The sequence below is a fragment of the Ranitomeya variabilis genome, chromosome 2 (genome assembly GCF_051348905.1).
Source record: "Ranitomeya variabilis isolate aRanVar5 chromosome 2, aRanVar5.hap1, whole genome shotgun sequence".
NCBI classification, from domain to species: domain Eukaryota; kingdom Metazoa; phylum Chordata; class Amphibia; order Anura; family Dendrobatidae; genus Ranitomeya; species Ranitomeya variabilis.
Window position 1 is genome coordinate 89,611,804 of NC_135233.1, and position 26,379 is coordinate 89,638,182.

General features: G+C 46.2%; 1 protein-coding gene across 1 annotated transcript in view; it reads left to right on the plus strand.

The window, feature by feature from the left end:
* The window catches only part of LOC143804506 (beta-soluble NSF attachment protein), a 49,050-nt gene extending 23,001 nt beyond the window's left edge, over window positions 1–26,049 (plus strand). The window contains exons 5-11 of the mRNA XM_077282655.1: window positions 19–96; window positions 7,484–7,539; window positions 7,844–7,928; window positions 9,119–9,223; window positions 13,083–13,151; window positions 13,280–13,330; window positions 21,690–26,049. Of these exons, the coding sequence (XP_077138770.1) occupies window positions 19–96; window positions 7,484–7,539; window positions 7,844–7,928; window positions 9,119–9,223; window positions 13,083–13,151; window positions 13,280–13,330; window positions 21,690–21,794 (549 nt within the window). The 3' untranslated portion in view covers window positions 21,795–26,049. The remainder of the gene's footprint in view (window positions 1–18; window positions 97–7,483; window positions 7,540–7,843; window positions 7,929–9,118; window positions 9,224–13,082; window positions 13,152–13,279; window positions 13,331–21,689) is intronic.
* The last annotated feature ends 330 nt before the right edge of the window (window positions 26,050–26,379 follow it).

Consider the following 26,379-nt stretch of genomic DNA (forward strand, 5'->3'; position numbering starts at 1 on the left):
TGCTCTTCTCGTCTACAGGGAAGGTTTACGATCGCTGCTAAACATCACATTACAATTGCAGAAATTTATGAGACTGAACTTGTAGATATTGAAAAGGTAAGAACATACATAAAAGTGGAGACGTCCTCAGAAGAGACAGGGCCGGCTCCAGGTTTTCGTGGGCCTCTGGCAAGAGTCTCAGTGGCCCCTTTAACACATACCACAATTCATCATGCAAAGATATGAAATACAAATATAGTATAATGCAAAGATTTCACTTCTTACATTACCTGAGTGATATCTATTGTAAATTCTACAAGAGCTCAGAAACCAGACAGTATAGTCCACCATACAGTATTATGGGCACCACATAGCGCTTCATACAGAATAATAAGCCCCACATAGTACTCCATCTACTATATAATTGTTTAAGGGTCACTTCCGTCTGTCTGTCTGTCTTTCTTTCTGTCACGGATATTCATTGGTCGCGGCCTCTGTCTGTCATGGAATCCAAGTCGCTGATTGGTCGTGGCAAAACGCCCACGACCAATCAGCGACACGCACAGTCCGGAAGAAAATGGCCGCTCCTTACTCCCCGCACTCAGTGCGCGGCGCCCACATACGCTGTCCGGTCACCGCTCACACAGGGTTAATGCCGGCAGTAACGGACCACGTTATGCCACGGATAACTCACTCTGTAACCGCTGCTATTAACCCTGTGTGTCCCCAATTTTTTACTATTGATGCAGCCTATGCGGCATCAATAGTAAAAAAAAATGTAATGATAAAAATAATAAAAAAACAAAAAACCTGCTATACTCACCCTCGGTAGTTCGCCGAGCCGCTCGCGCCAGCCGCCATCTTCCCTTCCCGGCGATGTATTGCGAAATTACCCAGAAGACTTAGCGGTCTCGAGAGACCGCTAAGTCAACTGGGTACTTTCGCAATGCATCCTGGGAAAGGAAGATGGCGGCCGGTGCCAGCGGCTCGGTGGAGCTTCGGTGGATCCCAAGCGTCGGTAACCGCTTCCTGGATCTAGGCGCCAGTGGAAGGTGAGTATATTTTTTATTTTAATTATTTTTTTTTAAACAGGGATATCATGCCCACATTGCTATATACGTGGGCTGCGCAATATACTACGTGGGCTGCGCAATATACTACGTGGGCTGCGCAATATACAATGTGGGCTGCGCAATATACTACGTGGGCTGCGCAATATACAACATGGGCTGTGCAATATACAACATGGCCTACGCAATATACAACATGGCCTGCGCAATATACAACATGGCCTGCGCAATATACTACGTGGGCTGCGCAATATACTACATGAGCTGCGCAATATACTACGTGGGCTGCGCAATATACAATGTGGGCTGCGCGATATACTACGTGGGCTGCGCGATATACTACGTGGGCTGCGCGATATACTACGTGTGCTTCGCGATATACAAAGTGAGCTGCGCGATATACTACGAGGGCTGCGCAATGTACTGCGTGGGTTGCGCAATGTACTGCGTGGGTTGCGCGATATACTACGTGGGCTGCGCGATATACAAAGTGAGCTGCGCGATATACTACGAGGGCTGCGCAATGTACTACGTGGGCTGCGCAATGTACTGCGTGGGTTGCGCAATGTACTGCGTGGGTTGCGCGATATACTACGTGGGCTGCGCGATATACTACGTGTGCTTCGCGATATACAAAGTGAGCTGCGCGATATACTACGAGGGCTGCGCAATGTACTACGTGGGCTGCGCAATGTACTGCGTGGGTTGCGCAATGTACTGCGTGGGTTGCGCGATATACTACGTGGGCTGCGCGATATACTACGTGTGCTTCGCGATATACAAAGTGAGCTGCGCGATATACTACGAGGGCTGCGCAATGTACTACGTGGGCTGCGCAATGTACTGCGTGGGTTGCGCAATGTACTGCATGGGCTGCGCAATGTACTGCGTGGACTGCGCAATATACTACGTGGGCTGTGCTATACACTACACATACCTATTCTAGAATACCCAATGCGTTAGAATCGGGCCACCATCTAGTACAGAATAATGAGCCCCATATATTGATCCATACAGAATAATAAGCCACATATATTGCTTCATACAGAATAATTGACCACATATAATGCTCCATACAGTATATTATGGACCCCATAAATTGCTCCAGTATATAATGGGCCCCGTACAATGCTCCATATGCAGTATAATGGGCCCCATATAATGCTGCATATAGGATGGGCCCCATATAATGCATATATGATGGGCCTCATAAAATGCTGCATATATGATGGGCCCCATACAATGCTCCATATATGATGGGCCCCATACAATGCTCCATATGTGATGGGCCCCATACAATGCTCCATATGTAATGGGCCCCATACAATGCTCCATATGTGATGGGCCCCATACAATGCTCCATATGTGATGGGCCCCATACAATGCTCCATATGTGATGGGCCCCATACAATGCTGCATATATGATGGGACCCCATACAATGATCCATAAGTGATGGGACCCCATACAATGATCCATAAGTGATGGGCCCCATACAATGATCCATAAGTGATGGGCCCCATACAATGATCCATAAGTGATGGGCCCCATACAATGCTCCATATGTGATGGGCCCCATACAATGCTCCATATGTGATGGGCCCCATACAATGCTCCATATGTGATGGGCCCCATACAATGCTCCATATGTGATGGGCCCCATACAATGCTCCATATGTGATGGGCCCCATACAATGCTCCATATGTGATGGGCCCCATACAATGCTGTATATGATGGGACCCCCATACAATGGTCCATATATGATGGGCCCCATACAATGCTCCATATATGATGGGCCTCATACAATGCTTCAAACATATTAAAAAAAATAACACCTCACTAGCTGCTGCTTTGCTCCAGACTCCTTAGCGTCGCCGTATTCCGGCTCTCTGCACTGTGACTGTTCAGAGCACAGGGCTCACACTAGTCACGTCATCGTGCCCTCTGCCCTGAATTGTCACAGAGTCAGGAGACTCTGGTAAAGGTAAAGTATTGCAAGTCCCGGGGCCCTGAGCAACGGGGGATGTGCCCACTCACAGGCACTGGCATCGGGCCTCCATAGTGCACAGGGGTCCCTGACTGTGAGTGGGCCCTCCCGTCTGCTCAGGGCCCCGGTACTTGCCCGGGTGCTGACACTGGCCCTGAGTAGAGAGCACTTAGGCTGTATTTGCACAAAGATGGAGACGTCATCAGTAGAGAGCTCCTAAACTGTATGTACACAGGAGACGTCATCGGTAGTGATGAGCGAGTGTACTCGTTGCTCGGGTGGTCTCCGAGTGTTTGACTCCTCGGAGATTTCGTTTTCATCTCGGCAGCTGAATGATTTACAGCTACTAGCCAGCCTGAGTAAATGTGGGGCTTCCCTAGCAACCAGGCAACCCCCACATGTACTTAGCCTGGCTAGTAGCTGTAAATCATTCAGCTGAGGCGATGAAAACTAAATCTCCGTGCAGTCATAAACACTCGGAGATCGTGAAAACCCGAGCAACGAGTACACTCGCTCATCACTAGTCATCGGTAGAGAGCACCTAAACTGTACGTACACAAAGGTGGAGACGTCATCGGTAGAGAGCACCTAAACTGTACGTACACAAAGGTGGAGACGTTATCGGTAGAAAGCACCTAGACTGTACGTACACAAAGATGGAGACGTCATCTGTAGAGAGCACCTAGACTGTACGTACACAAAAGGTGGAGACGTCATCGTTAGAAAGCACCTAGACTGTACGTACACAAAGGAGGAGACGTCATCGGTAAAGAGCACCTAGACTGTACGTACACAAAGGTGGAGACATCATCGGTAGAGAGCACCTAGACTGTACGTACACAAAGGTGGAGACGTCATCAGTAGAGAGCACCTAGACTACGTACACAAAGGTGGAGACGTCATCGGTAGAGAACACCTAGACTGTACGTACACAAAGGTGGAGACGTCATCGGTAGAGAGCACCTAGACTACGTACACAAAGGTGGAGACGTCATCGGTAGAGAGCACCTAGACTGTACATACACAAAGGTGGAGACGTCATCGGTAGAGAGCACCTAGACTGTACGTACACAAAGGTGGAGACGTCATCTGTAGAGAGCACCTAGACTGTTATATACTGAAGTAAAAACAGAAAATCTATAGTGACTATGACAAGTCCATATTCACTGGTACAACACTGCCCTCTAGTGGTAGAAAAAAAAATAACGCTGATTATGTTGATGCTGCATCTTTACATGTAGGACTAATAATACATATGCCTAGTGTAAGGTCATGGTGCATGACATACAGTGGCTTGCAAAAGTATTCACCCCCACCCCCCCTTCCTTTGGCATTTTTTGTGTTTTGCTACCTCACAACCTGGAATTTCACAGTTTTTGTTGTTGTTGAGAGTTTGTGTCAGTGCATGTAAAGAACACACCTATGACTGTGAGCATTTGGGTTTTCTTTTTATTGTGAAGCAAGCAACAATTAGGACAAAATAACTGAAAACTTCAGTGTGCATAACTATTCACCCACCATAAAGTCAATACTTTGTAGAGCCTCCTTTTGCAGCAATTACAGTTGCAAGTTTCTTTGGATACGTTTCTCTGAGCTTTCGACATCTTGAGATGATACTTCGATTTTTGCCCATTCCTCAAGGCAAAACTGCACCAGCTCCTTCAGGTTACATGGTTTGCTGTGGTGAACAGTAATTATCAAGTCTGACCACAGATTCTCAATTGGATTAAGGTCTGGGCTTTGACTAGGCCACTCCAAAATACAGTGCCTTGCGAAAGTATTCGGCTCCCTGGAACTTTTCAACCTTTTCCCACATATCATGCTTCAAACATAAAGATACCAAATGTAAATTTTTGGTGAAGAATCAACAACAAGTGGAACACAATTGTGAAGTTGAACAAAATTTATTGGTTATTTTAAATTTTGTGGAAATTCAAAAACTGAAAAGTGGGGCATGCAATATTATTCGTCCCCTTTACTTTCAGTGCAGTAAACTCACTCCAGAAGTTCATTGTGGATCTCTGAATGATCCAATGTTGTCCTATATGCCTAATGATGATAAATATAATCCACCTGTGTGTAATCAAGTCTCCGTATAAATGCACCTGCTCTGTGATAGTCTCAGGGTTCTGTTTGAAGCACAGAGAGCATTATGAAGACCAAGGAACACAGCAGGCAGGTCCGTGATACTGTTGAAGAAATCGGAGGAAACAGGAGTATTAGGGGTTAAAAAGTAGTAAACTTTATTACAAAAACATATAAAATATTATAGATATGTACCAAAAAGTAATACTAAAATTGGATGATGTGTCGGATCAATAGCGCTACCTATACCCCAATAATATACAATGCATAGTGAAAAAGTAGTGAAAAAGTAAAAGGAAGAGTATGTTCCAAATACAAAGTATCTATATCCAGACCAAATGGTCAGAATGTGCCAATATGTAACAGGAACAACACTCACCAAAAGATAGATGGGGAAGGTGGCACTAGGTCGCATCCAAGAGCGCTCTGTTGTGGAGAAGTTTAAAGCCGGATTTGGATACAAAATGATTTCCAAAACTCTAAACATCCCAAGGAGCACTGTGCAAGCGATCAAATTGAAATGGAAGGAGTATCATACCACTGCAAATCTACCAAGACCAGGCCATCCCTAAGCTTTCATCTCAAACAAGGAGAAGACTGATCAGAGATGCAGCCAAGAGGCCCATGATCACTCTGGATGAACTGCAAAGATCTACAGCCGAGGTGAGACAGTCTGTCCATAGGACAACAATCAGTCGTACACTGCACAAATCTGGCCTTTATGGAAGAGTGGCAAGAAGAAAGCCATTTCTCAAAGATATCCATAAAAAGTGTCGTTTAAAGTTTGCAACAAGCCACCTGGGAGACACACCAAACATGTGGAAGAAGGTGGTCTGGTCAGATGAAACCAAAATCGAACTTTTTGGCAACAATGCCAAACGATATGTTTGGCGTAAAGGCAACACAGCTCATCACCCTGAACACACCATCCCCACTGTCAAACATGATGGTGGCAGCATCATGGTTTGGGCCTGCTTTTCTTCAGCAGGGACAGGGAAGATGGTTAAAATTGATGAGAAGATGGATGGAGCCAAATACAGGACCATTCTTGAAGAAAACCTGTTGGAGTCTGCAAAAGACCTGAGACTGGGACGGAGATTTGTCTTCCAACAAGACAATGATCCCAAACGTAAAGCAAAATCTACAAAGGAATGGTTCACAAATAAACGTATCCAGGTGTTAGAATGGCCAAGTCAAAGTCCAGACCTCAACCCAATTGAGAATCTGTGGAAAGAGCTGAAAACTGCTGTTCACAAACGATCTCCATCAAACCTCACTGAGCTCGAGCTGTTTGCCAAGGAAGAATGGGCAAGAATTTCAGTCTCTCGATGTACAAAACTGATAGAGACATACCCTAAGCGACTTGGAGCTGTAATCGCAGCAAAAGGTGGCGCAACAAAGTATAAGTTAAAGGGGCTGAATAATATTGCACGCCCCACTTTTCAGTTTTTTAATTTCCACAAAAATTTAAAATAACCAATACATTTCGTTCAGCTTCACAATTGTGTTCCACTTGTTGTTGATTCTTCACCAAAAATGTACATTTTGTATCTTTATGTTTGAAGCATGATATGTGGGAAAGGTTGAATAGTTCCAGGGGGCCGAATACTTCCGCAAGGCACTGTATGTACACGTTTCCCCATAAACCACTCTAGTGTTGCTTTAGCTTTGGGTTATTGTCTTGTTGGAAGGTGAACCTCTGTTCCAGTCTCAAATCACTGACCTTAGGAGATAAACACGGCACTTCTGGTGAGTGGGGCATAAGTAGGATCCAATCCCATCATGATATACAAAAACTTGACATTTGGGTGTGATAAATAATAGTGACATTTTATTTGTAGTGTTATCCAGATATGGCCCACTGTTCCATAAAGTCCACCTCTATGGAGTGTACGGCTTATTGTGGTCGTATGAACAGATGCTCCAGTGTCTGGTTGGGAACTCTGCAGCCTCCTTCAGGGTTACCTTTGGTCCCTGCTTCCTCTCTGACTAATGCCCTCCTTGCCTGGGCTGAGAGTCTTGGTGGGCTTCACACCCAAATCGGATTACAAAAATATTTAAGCACAGATTGTAATGTAACAAAATAGGTAAAAAGCCAAGGGGGTGAATACTTTCACAAGCCACTGTAGATGGCACCCTTAGGCCCTGCTCCAGTCACCCTCATTGCCCTAAGGTCCCATCAGCAATCGGTATTTTGCAGAGATTAGCGGATCACTGATATGGCTCCTTCTACGTAGAGCGTCTTGGTCTGGCCTGATTAGTTGCAGCTTCCTGTTTAATGTAAATTAAATTGCTAAAATATAGAAATGAGTCCATAATTGTGGTGTGATTCTTACAATGTTTTTTGTAATATTTTTATCTAGGCTGTTGCACACTATGAGCAGTCTGCAGATTACTACAAGGGGGAAGAGTCCAACAGGTAAATGTGGTGGTGGGATTTGGTTCTACTAGATGTGTACAAGCTGTTTTGTGTTGTGGCTTCTGAATGTACTAGCTTCATAGCCAGCTGGTGACTAAAGCTTGCCATGCATTTTATTTGGCTGTACCCCCATATAATATAGTGACATGTCCTCCTGACCCATGACCAAGTCACCATATGCATTTGGTGAACTGTGGATTCTCCGATCTAATATAAGAAATATGTTCATTGTAAGAAATTAAACTTTGGAAGAAGCTGGACATTTTTTTTTTAACACTTTGGTATGTTTCATTTCTCATTTCAGCTCAGCAAATAAGTGTCTGCTAAAAGTGGCTGCGTACGCCGCTCAACTGGAACAGTATCAAAAAGCAATAGAAATATATGAACAGGTTTGTACCGGTGTATCATTTAAAGGGTTGTCCACGAATAACATTTAGCACATAGCCACAGCATAGCGGATAAATGTGATTTGTCAAGGGTCCCTCTGCTAGGAGGCGCATCAAACATGATAGTGGGGTCCATTGTTTCTTGTTGGGTAGAGCAGAGTTGGTGCATGCTCTCTGGCACTCCATTCATTGTGTAACGCTCGGCTTTCTTCCTCAGTCTCATGAATGGTAAATAAGATAGTCAGTGATGTAAACTCCCCATTATGACTTATAAAATTGCCTGTAAGGAGAAGGCTGCGTTCATAGAGAGCATGGGGGGATGTAGAGGACAAGGGTTGACAATGTAGGGTATGAAGCACAATGCAGTCCCAGTGATTTCTATGGACATTGGTGGTTGGTGCAGGGACCTTTTTGAAGAATCTTCAGTCTAGAAGTTTGTTCTCTATAATGAATGGTAGGCGTGGGAGAAGTAAAAAAAAAAAAAAAACGGAGCAGTGAAACCAGTCAGGAAGCAGAAGTGTGATTCCAAGGGGTGCACGGACGGGCTGGTAATATTTACAAGTTTGTCATCGTCATTAAAAATTAGGATGCAGACAAGATCCACCAGGTCTCTGAGCATCAGTGGTTTTAAACTGGCTCTTATTAGTCAAAAACACCACTGATCTGTGATCCTACAAGTATTTCTGTCACCAAATTTACTTAATAGGGTATTGCCAAGACTTCTTATTCTTCCCTGACCACAAGTTGGGGGCTAGCTAACTGATCGCTGGTGTCCTAACCACTTCCTGCCTCCGCTATCCCGAGACCTCGGCTCTGGGTCCCAAGAACGTCTTCAAGAGAATGGAGGTCTGGATGCTGAACTGCTCCACATCTTCCGTAACTGCCAGAGATCCAGTCGGAGCACTTGGATATTTTGGGTGGTCCATAGACAATGGATGGAGTGGAGATCTAGCCTTCTGATTAAGTTGTCCCAATTCTCGGGTTTGCGGAGGGCTCCCCACACAGCACCATTACTTAGCAGTACACCCGTCATCCCACAATCTGATATCTGATGAAGGTCCCATGAGATGACCGAAACGCGACGTTGTATCCTTGCACTGTGTATGCACGTGAGATAATTCACTGCCAACATATTTCTGTTGTATTCATCTTTTTGTGCTTTGTTCTCATATCAAAATTCTAATATTTTCTAGATCGGCACAAGCACGATGGATAATGTCCTGCTGAAGTATAGCGCAAAAGAATATTTCTTCAAAGCTGCCCTCTGCCATTTCATTGTAGATGAGCTGAACGCGAAGGTGAGCGCAGCCATGTATTCAGTGAGGAGAGCAATACAGAGAATTACCTGTTAAAGCAATTTATACACTGAGACGAAATTCCACAAATTCTGCCTCTCTGTTATCGAACAATGTGTGATAGTTTTGGTAACTTTCCCCCAATATCTACAAGTGTATATGACAACCAATCAGATCTCAGCTTTTATTTCTTTAAGCTGCTGTAGAATAATGGAAGCTGTGCTGTGATTGGTTGCTATCAGATCATACCATCCTAAAGTTACACTGTCAGTGATGAGACTGACCCATTGATGGCAACATTATGGATCAACCTAGGTGCTTGAACCTTGTGACACCCTCAATTGTTTTGACTTATTTTGCTCCTAAATGACATTTTGAAGGTTAAAGGGGTATACCCATCTCCAAGATCCTATCCCAATATGTAGTAGGTAAGGTGTAATAAAAATATTAGCAAATACCTCCAGGAGAATAGTTCTCCTGATTCACTATGTTGCTTACCCCATGTGCAGGGCAGTAGCTTAGGTACCGTATATACTCGAGTATAAGCCGACCCCCCTAATTTTGCCACAAAAAACTGGGAAAACTTATTGACTCGAGTATAAGCCTAGGGTGGAAAATGCAGCAGCTACCGGTGAATTTCAAAATTAAAAATAGATGCTCCATACCGTTCATTATGGCCCCATAGATGCTCCACATAAAGCTGTGCCATATATAATGCTCTGCACCGTTGATTATTGCCCCATAGATGCTCCATAGAAAGCTGTGCCATATAGAATGCTCTGCACCGTTCATTATGGCCCCATAGATGCTCCTTTATAAAGCTGTGCCATATAGAATGCTCTGCACAGTTCATTATGGCCCCATAGATGCTCCACATAAAGCTGTGCCATATATAATGCTCTGCACCGTTGATTATTGCCCCATAGATGCTCCATAGAAAGCTGTGCCATATATAATGCTCTGCACCGTTGATTATTGCCCCATAGATGCTCCATATAAAGCTGTGCCATATAGAATGCTCTGCACCATTCATTATTGCCCCATAGATGCTCCTTTATAAAGCTGTGCCATATAGAATGCTCTGCACCGTTGATTATTGCCCCATAGATGCTCCATAGAAAGCTGTGCCATATATAATGCTCTGCACCGTTCAGTATGGCCCCATAGATGCTCCACATAAAGCTGTGCAATATATAATGCTGCTGCTGCAATAAAAAAAAAAAAAACGACATACTCGCCTCTCTTGCTTGCAGCTCCTCAGTGTCCTGTCTCGGCGTCTCTCCGCACTGACTGTTCAGGCAGAGGGCGGCGCGCACACTAGTACGTCATCGCGCCCTCTGACCTGAACAGTCAGAGCCAGAGGACGGGAAGACGGAGCGGCACCCCGGTGTGTAGAACGCGAACAGGTGACTATGACATACTTACCTGCTCCTGGCGTCCCTGGCTCCTTATCCCGGACAGCTGGTCTCCGGGTGCCGCAGCCTCTTCCTCTGTCAGCGGTCACCGTTACCACTGATTAGAGAAATGAATATGTGGCTCCACCCCTATGGGAGTGGAGTCCATATTCATAACTTTAATGAGCGGTCTCACGTGACCGCTGAACAGGCGCCGAAGACCGTTGGACGGGCAGGGGGAGCGCCAGGAGCGCTGGGACTAGGTGAGTATGTGACACGCTCTCTCCCCCTCACCCGTCGACCCCACCGCCGATCATGACTCGAGTATAAGCCGAGAGGGGCACTTTCAGCCCAAAAATTTGGGCTGAAAATCTCGGCTTATACTCGAGTATATACGGTGTCTATAGTTAGAAGTACCACTAACGGCTAGCTAACTGTCACTATGTGAGTGGTCATAGCCATGGATACCTTAGCCACTGCAATGCCTGCACATGAGGAAAGAGACATAGGGAATCAGAAGAACTATGCTACATTTCTAATTGGAGGAATTTGCTAATATTATTATTATTACACTTACTGCATGCTGGTAATTCCCCTTTAATATTAAGACCACTGTATATTATAAGTACGGCTCTTCAAAAATTTGGCTCATGTGGGACTGTCCTAAGTCAGAAAATTAGAATTTATCTTTATAAATTTCACATTTTCTGGCTTTAGGCTTAAAGAGAGTATCTGGGAATTTTCTAATCGTCAGTTTGTTGCTAACAACTTGCCAGTACTGCCCTGCATTAACCTCTGCCGGTTTAGAGATGTCACGAACAACTCCTGCTGGCGATTTCTCGTTTCCTGTGATGTCACATCGACAGAGCAGTTCCTTACTAAATGCAGGGAGATGGCTGACAATCAACATGACGTCGGCAGTAACGCCCCATCGACATAGCAGAGCAGAAGAGAAGGAACCGCTATGTTGAACTGACGTTACCGGAAGCAACAGAATAGCTGGCAGGAGCGGCCCGTGGTCGCCCTGAGCCAGGAGAGGTCATTGCAGGGCAGAATGGACAGGTATTCATAAACTACCTGCCAATAAGTACTTTGTCTCATAGGTAAAAAAGCCCCATATAACCACTTTAGAAGGGGCTTACGGTAAGTAGTAGTTACCACCTATTGATAAGATGGGTGATAACTTATATATTGTTGGAACCCGAATCTATCACCGGAAGTTCGCACGTTTATCGTCATTAGAATGGAGTGACGGTTCTCGTGCTCAACCGCCACTCTATTCATTGTCTGAGACTGCCGGCGCAAGCGTAGTGCAGTGCCCAAGCAGTGCCATGGGGAATGAACAAAGCAGTAGTCAGTAGAGATGAGCGAACCCGAACTGTAAAGTTTGGGATCATACTGGACACCAAGTGTCCGGTGTTAAATTCCGAGCACTGACTTCTCCCGGAAGTCCGTTTAGAGAGAGAGAGTGCCTCTGTGGGGGTACTCTTCTCTGTTGATAGCCCCTTAGCTCTTACTACGACCATTTTACAGCACCAAAGTTCAAGTCCCCGTTGACTTCTATGGGGTTCTAGTTCGGATAGAGTTCAGGTACCCGACCTAAAATTTGTCCAAAAGTTGTTATCCAATCTCCCTCCTGGTACATGATGCTTACTTTTTAAACTTTTGGCGAGCATGCTGTCAAAAGTGGAAAATTTGCAACTATTTTGAAAGTTTTTATGCAAACTTTTTGGGACAAAAATTGGGGTAAGATGATTATCAAATGTTGGCCACTGTTTGCGCAGCACGGCACATATAGTATATAGCCAGGGAAAATATATCAATTTATTTCCCTTTGTAAAAGCACCACTCCAGTGGTTATTATTTTCACCGCTGGAGTGGTGCTTTAAATGTAAGTTCCTCCCTATATATTCGCCCTTTGGCGTCTGTCTGGAAGTCTGAAGCTACGTCACATGCTCTCAAGGCTAGTGTATGAGAGCCAGAGCGAGGACAGAACGAGGCCCTCGTAGACTTGTATTGAGTTGTGACCTCTCGCTCGCTACATGAAACGCTGGAGCAGCTGACGGGAGCGGCGGAGAAAACAGGTGGAAATGCAGGAAGGTGAGTATCAGACAGGGGGCAGGGGACTTGGATTTTCAGCACCACTCCAGCGGTGAAATAAATAAAAAAAAAAAAACGCTGGAGTGGTGCTCTAGTATAAAGCCAACGTGTGATCCATTGTTCATCAATCAATGCCATTCCCAGCTCATGTTCCCAGTTTGTCTGACGCTCATTTCCCTTTGTCAGACACATGTAGAGCACAGCGAATTCTAACCAGAGTCCAGGGAGACATCCCACAAGCAGCGCCCATACATTGTGCAGTCATACAGCAGTGACCATACAGTACAAGTCATCCTATTGTGCCCTGTACTTGCTCATCTTGCTGCCTTCTGTTAGTTTTCAAGCTGATTATTATTTTTATTTTCTAGCTTGCAGTGGAGAAATATGAAGAAATGTTCCCGGCATTTACAGATTCAAGAGAATGCCAGCTAATAAAGGTCAGTGTGTGCAGACATGAGGCTGGCGGGACTGATTCAGGGTTCGGCTCAGGTGGCACATCTGATTTGGAGTTCAGGGTTGGCGAGCAACATAACCTTCCATGAATTTATCTTGTATATTTCTTCAGAAATTGCTTGAAGCTCATGAAGAACAGAACAGTGAAGCCTATACTGAAGCTGTAAGTAATATTCATTAAAAAATGATAATAATTTTTTGTTCCTTGTCTTGATGTGGCAGGCCAGTTTTCAATGAATGGCACCCAGCAGGAAATACTTTACGCCACTTACTAACGCCATATTTGAAGAAATGAGCTGCATTCATGGCCTACAGACTGATCAGAGATACTGATGAAACAACCGCTCACACACCGAGCATTCATGGAGGAGGTGGTTACCAAGTGTTAAAAATGCACATAGATGAGTCTTGCAGGGGGCACCAGTCACACAGATACGTGTAGCGCACTGTGCCTGGCTTACAGACTGTAAGTGACGTCCATACCATACGAACAATACTATATAAGTGCACCCCACAAGGACAGACACCCTAATTCACCCAACCAACACTACAGAACCTGGTCTCATCCTGTATCAAAATGGAAAAATGGGCAATAAAAAGATGTATGAGGTATTGGTTAATATTTTGGCCAAAATACACAATTTCACAACCCACCTCAAGGGTCCTTTTCTCCTACACCTCATTGGGGGACACAGGACCATGGGTGTTATGCTGCTGCCACTAGGAGGACACTAAGTAAACACAGAAATGGCTCCTCCCCTGCAGTATACACCCTCCTGCTGGCTCTCAGTGAACCAGTTCTTGCTTAGTGTCTGTAGGAGGCACTTGGGTCTGTTTCAGACCCCCACCGTTTTTATTTTAATTTTTGATTTTTTTGTTCTATTTTTTCCTTTAACGGAGCGAATGGGGACGACGGATCCTTTCTAGGTTCCGATCTCCCCCGAACCATCAACAGGCAAGTACGTGGAGCGTTCCTCCCGTATCCTTTCCTGCAACGTTGGATGCCAGCCCTGAGCTCACCTTACGGGCGACGGTTCCTTCGCGTTCCGATCTCCCCCCTCCATAGCAGGCGACCACGTGGAGTAGCCCTCCATCTACCTCTCCTGGAGCCAGGTGCATAGCCGGACATATATGTATGGCATCCGTGCAGCCCCCCACTGTATCACTACTGATCTAGCGGATGACGCATGGTGGCAGAACCTCTCCACCCCCTCCCTGACTATGGCGAAGGTGGATTGAACACCGGCCCACCGCATCTACCGTGAGTACACTGCGGGGGCCGAGGCGCTACGGGGTCCTGGTCCCCGGGGTATGTGAGGTCCGCAGCTTATGCCTGTGTCCGTGGGTGGTCCGTAGTGCGGCAACCCCATGAAGGAGTGCAGCTAATGATGGCGCTAATAGTGATCGCGGCACTGCAGGCTGCAACCGCAGAAGAAAGAAGAAAAAAAAAAATTCCCTCAATACAGGCCGTAGTTTAGGCCACGCCCACCTGCAGTTAGCCCCGCCCACTTTTCTTTGCGGTTCTCGTTCCCTGTGACGAGCTCCCACTTCCTGGTCTCGGCGGCCATCTTGGGACACCCACAGCCCTGATGCTGCAGCACTGCTCCAGCGTTTCCTATCACAGCCCTCAGGACTAGCGTTTTTCTCTGCCTACACTGCGGACCTGCCCTGGGGACTCAGACACAGGACCTGGGTAAGCTGCAGACACATAGCTTAACCCTTCCCCTGCTAGTAAGCGCTTTCCTCCAGGCTTTACTATGTCTCAACCAAAGCCTCACAAAAAGTCTGGGAAAACCCACACTGTATTTTTTCACTGCATGTACCTCTTGTAAGGTATCATTACCCCGGGGTCACAATACTGCATTGTGCACAGCTTGTGAACCGGTGATGGCTCAGGAACCACCTGTTGCTGATACTGAACCCAGTGAGCCTAGTCCCCCTGAGTGAGGTCCCCTTACCCGGTCTATGGCATCCCTGGCAAAAGCGTTTGACTCGTTCCGAGACCCTTCCTCTAACCAGGGCACTAATACGGATGACGCTTCCGATGGTCAGAACCCCTCGTACTCCAGGGGTCGTACCTTGCTAAGGAGTTCTCACTCTTCCAGGAAAAGGACTCATGCCATATCCCCAGACCATCAACGGTTTTTGGGTTCTGAGAGCTCCATTTCTCGCTCCCCTTCCATTGGGGCTAGTAGAGAACCTGTTTCTGAGGACGATTCTGCTACGTCCCGAGATCAAGAATTTCATCACAATCAGGAGACTCTCGACTCTCTAATTGAGTCAGTGAATAAGGCTTTGAGACTTGAGGAGGAACCCTTATCTAAAACGGATCATGCCGTGTCCTTTAAGAGGACCAAACGAGCTCACAGAGTGTTCGCCACTCATCCCGAGTTTAAGCAAATTGTTGAATCTCACAGGATCCGTCCAGATAAACGATTCACAGAGCAGAAGCCCATGGAGTCCAAATATCCCTTTGCCCAGGATCTAAGAAAAGATTGGTCACAATCTCCCCCAGTAGATCCTCCGGTATCGCGCCTGGCTACGAAATCTGTTTTATCCTCCTCGGAGGTCGCCTCTATTAAAAATCCAACCGATCGTCAGATTGACAATATGGCGCGTTCAGCCTTTGAAGCCTCAGCGGTCGCACTTTTTCCATCTTTTGCCGCTACGTGGGTGGCTAAGGCTATGACCCACTTGGCTGAGGTCTTGTCTTCAGCAGTACTGGATACCAATTTTCCCCCAAGATACCAGACCTCGCTACTCAGATAGCCAGAGCGGGAGATTTTGTAGTGACCGCGTCCCTGGATGCCGCTGACTGCGCTTCTCAAGCAGCAGCAAATGCCATCACCATCCGGAGGTCCTTATGGCTCAGGGACTGGCGTTCGGATTCTACTTCCAAAAAGTCATTGACTTCTCTCCCATATCAGAGCGGTCGCCTTTTTGGCGAAAAGCTCGACCAGTTAATTTCTGACGCCACTGGAGGGAAGAGTAAATTTCTTCCACAACAGAGACCCTCTCGGCCCTTTCGAAACCTGCAACCACAGGCTCGTTCCTGATTTTTTTTTTTTTTCGTTACAACTCAAACTGGTCCTCTACTTCCACATCTCCCGGTTCCGGCCGGGCACAACGTGGAGACAGAGGTCCACAGGCCTGTTTTAAGCCCTCCCCTTCATGGAGAGGCAGGCCAAGGCAGCCGGGATCCAGAGGCGCCAGAACGGGCAGACCTTCCACACAATGACTCCCTGCGGTATCCGGGAGACACCCTCAAAGTAGGCGGCCGCCTGCTTTCCTTCAGTGCCGCGTGGCTCTCGGTTGTTCACGACGAGTGGGTCCGCGATCTAGCGTCCTCCCAATACAAGATAGATCTCTTATCTCATCCTCCAAACCAGTTTTTCCTGTCTTCTCCTCCCAGGGCAAAAGCATCAGAGTTCTTCAAAGCTATAAGCTCTCTGAGAAAAGACGGAGTTATTATTCTGGTCCCTCAAAGCGAAAGGTTTCAAGGTTTTTATTCAAACCTCTTCATTGTTCCAAAGAAGGACGGTACAGTACGGCCCATACTGGACCTAAAACTGCTGAACAGGTTCGTCAGGGTACGACGGTTCCAGATGGAATCGCTTTGTTCTGTCATCGCCTCCATGGAAAAAGGCGAGTTCCTGGCGTCTATAGACATCCAGGACGCATACCTCCACATTCCTATTTTACCTTCTCACCAAAGGTTTCTTCGCTTCGCAGTTCAGGAAGATCACTTCCAATTCGTTGCTCTGCCCTTCGGTCTCGCCACCGCTCCCAGGGTATTCACCAAGGTCATGGCGGCTGCCGTGGCCATACTCCACACCCGAGGAGTGGTGGCACTCCCATATTTAGACGATATCCTCATCAAAGGCCCCTCTTTCCTCTCCTGCAAGGAAGCCGTGGCCATCACAATAGATACCCTTTCTCGCCTGGGTTGGAAGATAAACTTCAGAAAATCTTCCCCAGTACCGGCTCAGCGAATTTCCTTTCTAGGAATGATACTCGACTCGTCCCGGGGGTTGGTTCTTCTTCCCCCGGAAAAAGAGCTCAGTCTTATAGCGAGAAGCTCAGAAGCTCTCTCAGCCTCGCTCTCACTCTCTGCGCTTCAGTATGAGAGTCCTCGGCAGGATGTTAGCAGCTATGGAGGCGGTTCCATTTGCCCAACTACACCTCCGTCCTCTACAGCATGCCCTCCTGGCTGTTTGGGACAGGAACCCGTTCTCCCTAGACCGTCGGTTCCTCCTTCCCCAGCGAGTCAGACAGTCTCTCAGGTGGTGGACATTGAAATCCTCCCTGAATCAAGGGAAGTCTTTTCTTCCAGTACACTGGCTGGTTGTGACGACAGACGCCAGTCTTCTAGGCTGGGGAGCGGTGTTCCTTCATCACACTGCTCAGGGCCGCTGGTCCCCCCAGGAATCACGCCTTCCAATCAACATCTTGGAAATCCGGGCGATCAGTCTGGCACTTCTCCAGTTCCATCACTTCCTAGCAGGTCGCCCAATCAGGATTCAGTCCGACAACGCCACTGCAGTGGCATATATCAACCGCCAATGGGGAACCCGCAGCAGGGCGGCCATGACAGAGGTAGGCCACATCCTCCGATGGGCCGAGGAAAACCGCTCAATGATCTCTGCGGTTCACTTCCCGGGAGTGGACAATTGGGAGGCAGACTTCCTCAGTCAGCAATGCCTCGACTCCGGGGAGTGGTCTCTCCATCCGGAGATCTTCCACCAGATCTGCTGTCGTTGGGGAACCCCGGACGTGGATCTGATGGCCTCACGGCTGAATTCCAAGGTTCCCGACTTCATGGCTCGGTCCCACGATCCGGCAGCCATCGGGGCAGACGCTCTTGTACTCCCGTGGCATCATTTTCGGCTTCCGTACATATTTCCCCCGCTTCCTCTCCTACCGAGAGTCATCAAGAAAATCAGAGTGGAGAGGGTACCGGTAATCCTGATTGCGCCAGATTGGCCACGCTTCGCGTGGTACGCGGAACTAGTTCAACTAGTTGCCGACTTTCCCTGGCGATTACCGAATCGCGCAGATCTGCTATCTCAAGGCCCCTTTTACCACCAGAACTCAGAGGCCCTGTGTTTGACCGCATGGCCGTTGAGTCCTGGGTCCTAACCCAGGCAGGTTTCTCTCCAGAAGTCATAGCTACCATGATCAATGCTAGAAAGCCTACGTCTATGCATATCTATCATCGCACTTGGAAGACTTTCTTTTCATGGTGTAGCGACCGAGGACATTCTCCTCTATATTTTTCCATCCCTTCCATTCTCGAATTCTTACAAACGGGTTTGGACTTGGGTCTCGCCCTTCGTTCTCTCAAGGGGCTGATCTCAGCCCTGTCTGTTCTCTTCCAACGCAGGATTGCCAACAGATTACAGGTCAAGCGTTTATTCAGGGAGTCTCCCATCGGGCACCCCCCTATAGGATGCCGTTGGAACCATGGGATCTTAAAGGGAACCTGTCACCCCCCACAGGCGTTTTTAACTAAAAGAGCCACCTTGTGCAGCAGTAATGCTGCATTCTGACAAGGTGGCTCTTTTAGTTCTGTGTGCTGTAAGTGCCGAAATAATCAGTTTTGTTATTTGTCCTAAATACCTTGTCTTCAGTCAAGGAGGCAGGCCTTTCCCCCCTGCTTTAGACTCCACACAGCCGTCACTCACATCTTCTTGGCACCGGGCGCCGCCTCCTCACTGCTGTTTTGAAATGATCCGGCGCCTACGCTCTTTTCTCCTGCCTTGGGCAGGCGCAGTGAGCGCTGGCCGTCTGTCCTCTGTGCGTACGTACGCCCTGCCTATGAATCCCAGCTCCGCAGTGTCTTATGATTTATTCATACTACGGGGCTTGGATTCACAGGCAGGGCGTACGTACGCACAGAAGACAGACGGCCAGCGCTCACTGCGCCTGCCCAAGGCAGGAGAAAACAGCGCAGGCGCCGAATCATTTCAAAACAGCGGGGAGGAGGCGGCGCCCGGCACCAAGAAGATGTGAGTGACGGCTGTGTGGCGTCTAAAGCGGGGGGGAAAGGCCTGCCTCCTTGACTGAAGACAAGGTATTTAGGACAAATAACAAAACTGATTATTTCGGCAGTTACAGCACACAGAACAAAAAGAGCCACCTTGTCAGAATGCAGCATTACTGCTTCACAAGGTGGCTCTTTCAGTTAAAAACGCCTGGCGGGGGTGTGTGTGACAGGTTCCCTTTATTCTGGTCCTCGGAGTTTTGCAACAGGCTCCATTCGAACCTCTACAGGAGGTTTCCATGTCTCTTCTTTCATGGAAAGTTGCTTTTCTAGTTGCGGTCACCTCTATCAGATGAGCTGGCGGCTCTGTCCTCTCAAGTTCCATTCCTGAATTTTCATCAAGATAAGGTGGTTTTGAGGACATCCCCGTCTTTTCTACCGAAAGATGTATCCTCTTTTCATCTCAATGAGAAGATTTTCTTACCGTCACTCTGTCCGGCACCAGTCCATCGCATCGAGAAGGCTCTTCACACACTGGATTTAGTGAGAGCTCTTAGGAGATACATCTCGCGGACAGCGTCTTTCCGCAAGTCAGATGCCCTATTCGTGCTCCCGGAAGGACCGAGGAAAGGGTTTCCCGCTTCCAAGGCGACAATAGCCAAATGGATCCGTTCGGCTATTTAGGAGTCCTACCGAGTCAGAGGTCTTCCTGTCCCAGCAGGGATTAAGGCTCACTCCACTCGGGTCAGTGGGTGCGTCTTGGGCCATCCGGCACCAAGCTTCGGCAGCACAAGTTTGTAAGGCTGCGACTTGGTCCAGCCTGCATACCTTTACAAAACATTACCATATTCACTCTCAGGCCTCGGCAGATGCGACCGTCGGCAGACGAATTTTGCAGGCGGCTGTGCCGCATCTGTAACTTGTGGGTGCAAGTAGCAATTGCAGTTAATTGTTTCCCACCCAGGGACTGCTTTAGGATGTCCCATGGTCCTGTGTCCCCCCAATGAGGCGTAGGAGAAAAGGAGATTTTTGTGTACTCACCGTAAAATCCTTTTCTCCGAGCCAATCATTGGGGGACACAGCACCCACCCTGTTAGCCTATTGGTTTTGGTTTTTGTTGAGTTAACTTGGTTTTTGACATAGTTCATCCTTGTTAAATATTAAGCTCCTACTGCTTTGTTACCGAACTGGTTCACTGAGAGCCAGCAGGAGGGTGTATACTGCAGAGGAGGAGCTATTCTTTCTGTGTTTACTTAGTGTCCTCCTAGTGGCAGCAGCATAACACCCATGGTCCTGTGTCCCCCAATGATTGGCTCGGAGAAAAGGATTTTACGGTGAGTACACAAAAATCTCCGTATTGCCTTGTGAGTCCCTGTTCTGACCTGGTGTTGGTGAAGCGGTTTGTTTTTCCTCACTGCAAAGCAGCATTAATACATAAATGCATAGATAGTAGTGTAGTCCTGCAGTTTTGCTGTCTCCTATTTTTTTTTTTATTTGCCCCTTACTCTGTGTTAAAATGCATTTGGTAGGTTACCTAGAACTAGCCTAATTATAGAGGACTTTGACAGCAAGATCAGACTTCAGAGTTTGTTGTCTGGTACCATGAAATGGTGTGCGTGGGAGCTGCAGAAAGGGTGTGCATAGGAGCTGCAGAAGCGGTGTGCGTGGGAGCTGCAGAAGCGGTGTGCGTGGGAGCTGCAGAAGCGGTGTGCGTGGGAGCTGCAGAAGCGGTGTGCGTGGGAGCTGCAGAAGCGGTGTGCGTGGGAGCTGCAGAAGCGGTGTGCGTGGGAGCTGCAGAAGCGGTGTGCGTGGGAGCTGCAGAAGCGGTGTGCGTGGGAGCTGCAGAAACGGTGTGCGTGGGAGCGGAAAAAAACGTGCGTGGGAGCTGCAGAAACGGTGTGCGTGGGAGCTGCAGAAATGGTGTGCGTGGGAGCTGCAGAAACTGTGTGTGGGAGCTGCAGAAACGGTGTGCGTGGGAGCTGCAGAAACGTTGTGCGTGGGAGCTGCAGAAACTGTGCGTGGGAGCTGCAGAATAGGTGTGTATGATTTGACAGAATTAAAAAAAAAAAGAAAACGTTTTTGAAGGTTTTTAATAGCCTTCGTAGGGAATCTGTCAGCAGATTTTTCTACCCTGTGTCGGAGCAGCATAATGTAGGGACAGAGACCCTGATTCAACGATATATCACTTGATATACTGTGTGCAGCAGTTTTGAATCAATCACTGTTTCTTCTGCTACATATCTAGAAATGCTCTGAATGATGAGCTGTGTAACCCCACCGCCACCACTGATTGTCAGCTTTCTGTGTACACTGTACATTTTTTTTACATATTATGTTTATTATGCTCTGTGGTCGGAAAAAAGCCCATAGCCTAAAAAGGGCCATTTAATTATTCTTAGAGAATTAACTTGCGAAACGAATTTCCCAGGAAATTTTGCCCGATCTGCTCATCTCTACTGATTACAGATCCTCTTTTAATATAACTTTGTGGATAACGACGCATAAGATGTGATTTAATTTTTTTTCCTCCACTTTACAGGTGAAGGAGTTTGACTCAATATCTCGTCTGGATCAATGGCTGACGACCATGTTACTCCGCATCAAGAAATCAATCCAAGGAGATGGCGATGGCGACTTGAAATGAAGAAGGGAGTTGGTGAATTCATGTCTGGTCCTTCTTTGCTTCAGTCTCTAGAGTTTCAATTTACTTTCACATTTCAGTGCCAGTCTAGTCTGTAGTACTACACGATGTTAATGGCTGCATGTCATCGAGCACTGAAGGGATTTCATAGCAAATTAATTGTGTAAAATGGAGGAGGATGGAGGGAATTCTTACTGAATGAGTAAGTGTCATTACTATTCTTTCACAATTTCTCCCTAGCCTCTGCACAGTGGAAGCGGCCATTACGTGGACTGTCCCAATAGTTTCCATGCCTAAGGATCACTGGCCGGGGGTTAGGAACATAAGTAGAGGAATGCAAGATTGTCATTCTTCAGTCAGTTTCTTACAGTACCTGGCTGGTGGGATGGATGAAATCCGAGGTGGTTCTCTAGTAGTGATGAGCCAGTATACTCATTGTTCGGGTTTTCCCGAGCACACTCGGGTGGTCTCCGAGTATTTGTTAGTGTTCGGAGACTTAGTTTTCATCGCCTCAGCTGAATGATTTACAGCTACTAGCCAGCCTGAGTACATGTGGGGATTCCCTAGCAACCAGTCAACCCCCACATGTACTCAGCCTGGCTAGGAGCTGTAAATCATTCAGCTGTGGCAATAAAAACTCAATCTCCGAACACTAACAAATACTCGGAGGTCACCCGAGGAAAACCCGAGCAATGAGTATACTCGCTCATCACTATTCTCTAACTAAATTTTTTTTTACAAAAATTTGATTACTAAAGCAAAAGGAGCCAGAGAATGGGAACGACTGCTGCCAATCCAATAGAAAAAGTTCACTTGCTTTTGAAGTTTTCGACTTTTTGCTGGTTTGGATCTGAGTCTAGAGGAGAATATTCGTAATAGAACACACTTTCCTCTGTTTTTGTTTGTTCCTGCACCACTGTTTAGAATTTTTCTAAAGAAATAGATGGTAAATAGATTGCTAAAAATGAAGCTGCTTTAGGCGAGGTTCACACCGGAGTCCAGAATTCCTGTAAGAAACCTGTTTGTCCGTTGATGGAAACAGGTTTCTTCTTGGTTGTCCATCACTTTTTCGTAAAAGCACAGCAAATGGACCTTGGGAACCTAACGTAGTGTCTGACACAAGTGTGAACCTAGCGTTACGTAGGCAACGGAGCACCACAACGTGTCTCATGGGCTAGCTGTGATTGCATCGCTTAGAAGACAGAGCAATGGTCTTATCCAGCCTTAGTCATACTCAGTATAAGGGCTTATCTGTTTAGTATTCCAAATAAGTCTGTACAGTAAGATGTGTGTAATGTATGTGTCTCAGTATATTGTATACGGTCATATCACGGGGGAGGGGGAATTTCTTGTATTGTGTTCCACCTTCACTGTGCTGTAGCTCATGAATTATTTTGCATTTTCCTTAGTTATTTGGAAACCGGTTTCCATAGGTTTAGTCTTGGTTGGACTGAAATGTAGAAAAGCTAATGCGCGATCAAATAATTACCTAAAATTATTATACAAATATATTAAGAAGATAATGGTTCAAGTATAGACTTTAGGTAGAATTGTGTCTTTGGTGTGTTGTCCGTATGTGTTTGAGTTCGGTTAGAGCCACATGGAAAATTTTCACATTTCCCCCCTATAGAAAAAGTTGTCAGGAAACTTATTGCCATTGCAAAAACAAACCTGCCTACTATAGGAAAAGATGAAACCTGAGCCAACCTTTTACCATGACTTGCAGACATTGCCGGAGCCCAAGCCCTAGCCTTCTTTCTGATGTCCAAAGATCTTCATGGATTAAGCTGCTCTCAGAAATGCTAATCCTGTCTGTAGTGATCACTCCTTGGGGAAGATTTAGAAGCGAAATGTGCCAAAAACTTGATTTGTTGTGTTTTAGATATTGTTCACTTTGATAGATTTGAGTGTGGCCAAAGGTACCTTCACACGAAGCGACGCTGCAGCGATAGCGACAACGATGCCGATCGCTGCAGCGTCGCTGTTTGATCGCTGGAGAGCTGTCACACAGACCGCTCTCCAGCGACCAACGATGCCGAGGTCCCCGGGTAACCAGGGTAAACATCGGGTTGCTAAGCGCAGGGCCGCGCTTAGTAACCCGATGTTTACCCTGGTTACCAGCGTAAAAGTAAAAAAAAACAAACAGTACATACTCACCTGCGCGTCCACCAGCGTCTGCTTCCTGACACTGACTGAGCTCCGGCCCTAACAGCACAGCGGTGACGTCACCGCTGTGCTTTCACTTTCACTTTAGGGCCGGCGCTCAGTAAGTGTCAAGAAGCAGACGCTGGGGGACGCGCAGGTGAGCATGTACTGTTTGTTTTTTTTACTTTTACGCTGGTAACCAAGGTAAACATCGGGTTACTAAGCGCGGCCCTGCGCTTGGTAACCCGATGTTTACCCTGGTTACCAGTGTAAAACATCGCTGGTATCGTTGCTTTTGCTTTCAAACACAACGATACACAGCGATCGGACGACCAAATAAAGTTCTGGACTTTATTCAGCGACCAGCGACATCACAGCAGGATCCTGATCGCTGCTGCGTGTCAAACGAAACGATATCGCTAGCGAGGACGCTGCAACGTCACGGATCGCTAGCGATGTCGTTTCGTGTGAAGGTACCTTTAGAAAAGGGTATGGCTTAAAGGGAATCTGTCAGCAGGTTTTGCTACCTCATCTGTGAGCAATAGAAAATGCATAAAGACCCCAGAGAGTTATAAATGCCCTAACAATAATGTGGATACACTGCGGAGTGTACTTAGTTATTAATTAATCAAAGGCAAATTCTGTAAAGTTACAAACTATCTTTATTAATGCCAAAAATACAAACAAACCACATCCAAGAATAAAGGATTGAGTCCATACTAGAAGTAAATTTACATTAAAAGAACAAGCAGTCAGCAATGTAACCATGAGAGCAGTGGAAGGCCTACAATGTGAACATATGGGGGAACCCAGACATGCAAGACAAAATGCTGTTCATTAATAAAGTGCATAGTGCATAACATATGAACAACTATATAACTGCATGTACTGAGGTACCACCACAGGCCACAAAGAAGCAGGGCAAAAGTTAATAATAATTATGTAATGCCAGGCAAAATCTATTGGCCAAACACATAAATATGGCCATAATATATTAGCTCCAAATAATGATGGCCTATAATGTTTCCACAGATGCATTAGAAGTTGTAACACCAAATCATCTTACCCATACTGATGCCCAATCTGTGCGCAGGTGCCCCGACGCGCGTTTTGCTGTTGCTTCCTCGGGGGAAGTACTCTTTGATGTTGTGAGCAGGGGCAGTTTTACCTTTGCAGCATCGGAGGAGTGCAGTGGCACCGAATCTGGTCAGATCCAGCAATGCAGCCAAATTCCGAGAAGGGCTTACAAGCTTTAAGAAATCCAAGAAGTATCGTTTCTCCTTGCGGAAAGTGACATGATAAGGAGCAACGATACGTCTTGGATCCCGGTCAGACGCCTCTCAATCAGCCAAACCAGATCACCACTTCTAGTCCTCTTCCTCTCTGAAGAGACAACAAGCTTTAAGAGAGAAATGCTGCGGTGGCTGGTAACCTAGACAACAAGTAATGCACAATAAAATTAAAATTCCTCATGTTCTTGAGAATGGATAGAATTTTTATAAAAGGTAAATTGCAAGGTTCCTTAATTTTACAAGCAGTTTGCAATTTTTCTCATTTAAGATGAGACTGCCCCTTTAATAGCTTCTGCGTGCAGTGGATAAGGCAAAGTATTTATTGATATGTTTCCTTATAAATTTTACAAGCGGAGTTTTGATTTTTGCTTGAATTGTGCAAACCTAGCCAATCAGATCACCAGATTTTTTTTTTCTGTATGATAAATATTGTCTATAAATATTGTCTGCTTTCACTGTGCATAGGCAGCAGGCAAACTTGATCATGTTCATATGAAATTCTTTCAGGATACAGTCATTGCTCTATTATTTTATATGACCTGATTTACAGTACAGCAGAGTATGTAATAAGATTTTATTTTTTATCTTCTAGTATTTGTACGTGCGTTTTTTCTTATTTTTTTTGTGAGTCATGTAGCACAGCCCATTTTATACTTGGGACGTCACTTCTGAAGCCTCTGACTGTTTCGTACTTTAATGATTTTGTGAATTTATTTTCTTTTACGTGGTATTTTTTCATTTATGATGATCAGAAAACAGTATTTTTGCACAGTTGTGAGAATATGCATATTACTCCGTGTCACAGTAAAATGATGCAATAGTTTTGTTTTTTTGTAGTCTTGTGCCTCGTCCTGTGTGTCTTAATAAACTATTAGATTTTCTGGATATCTTATTAAATAGTGGATGGCATGTGTCAGCTGTTGTGCAGAATGTCATGCTGCAGTTTCCAACCTATATAAAGGACAATCTGTCTTCCTTCTCGGTGTAAAATTCTGCAACCAATATCTAATAACTCTAAGCAGGAAATACTGTGTCTTTTGTGTGCATATTGTACAGTTAATAAAGTGACAGTATGCAACAGCAACAAATTGTGTTTTTTTTTCCTTCCTTTGCTTCCTACACAACAATCAAGCAGGGAGTATAGAAAATAT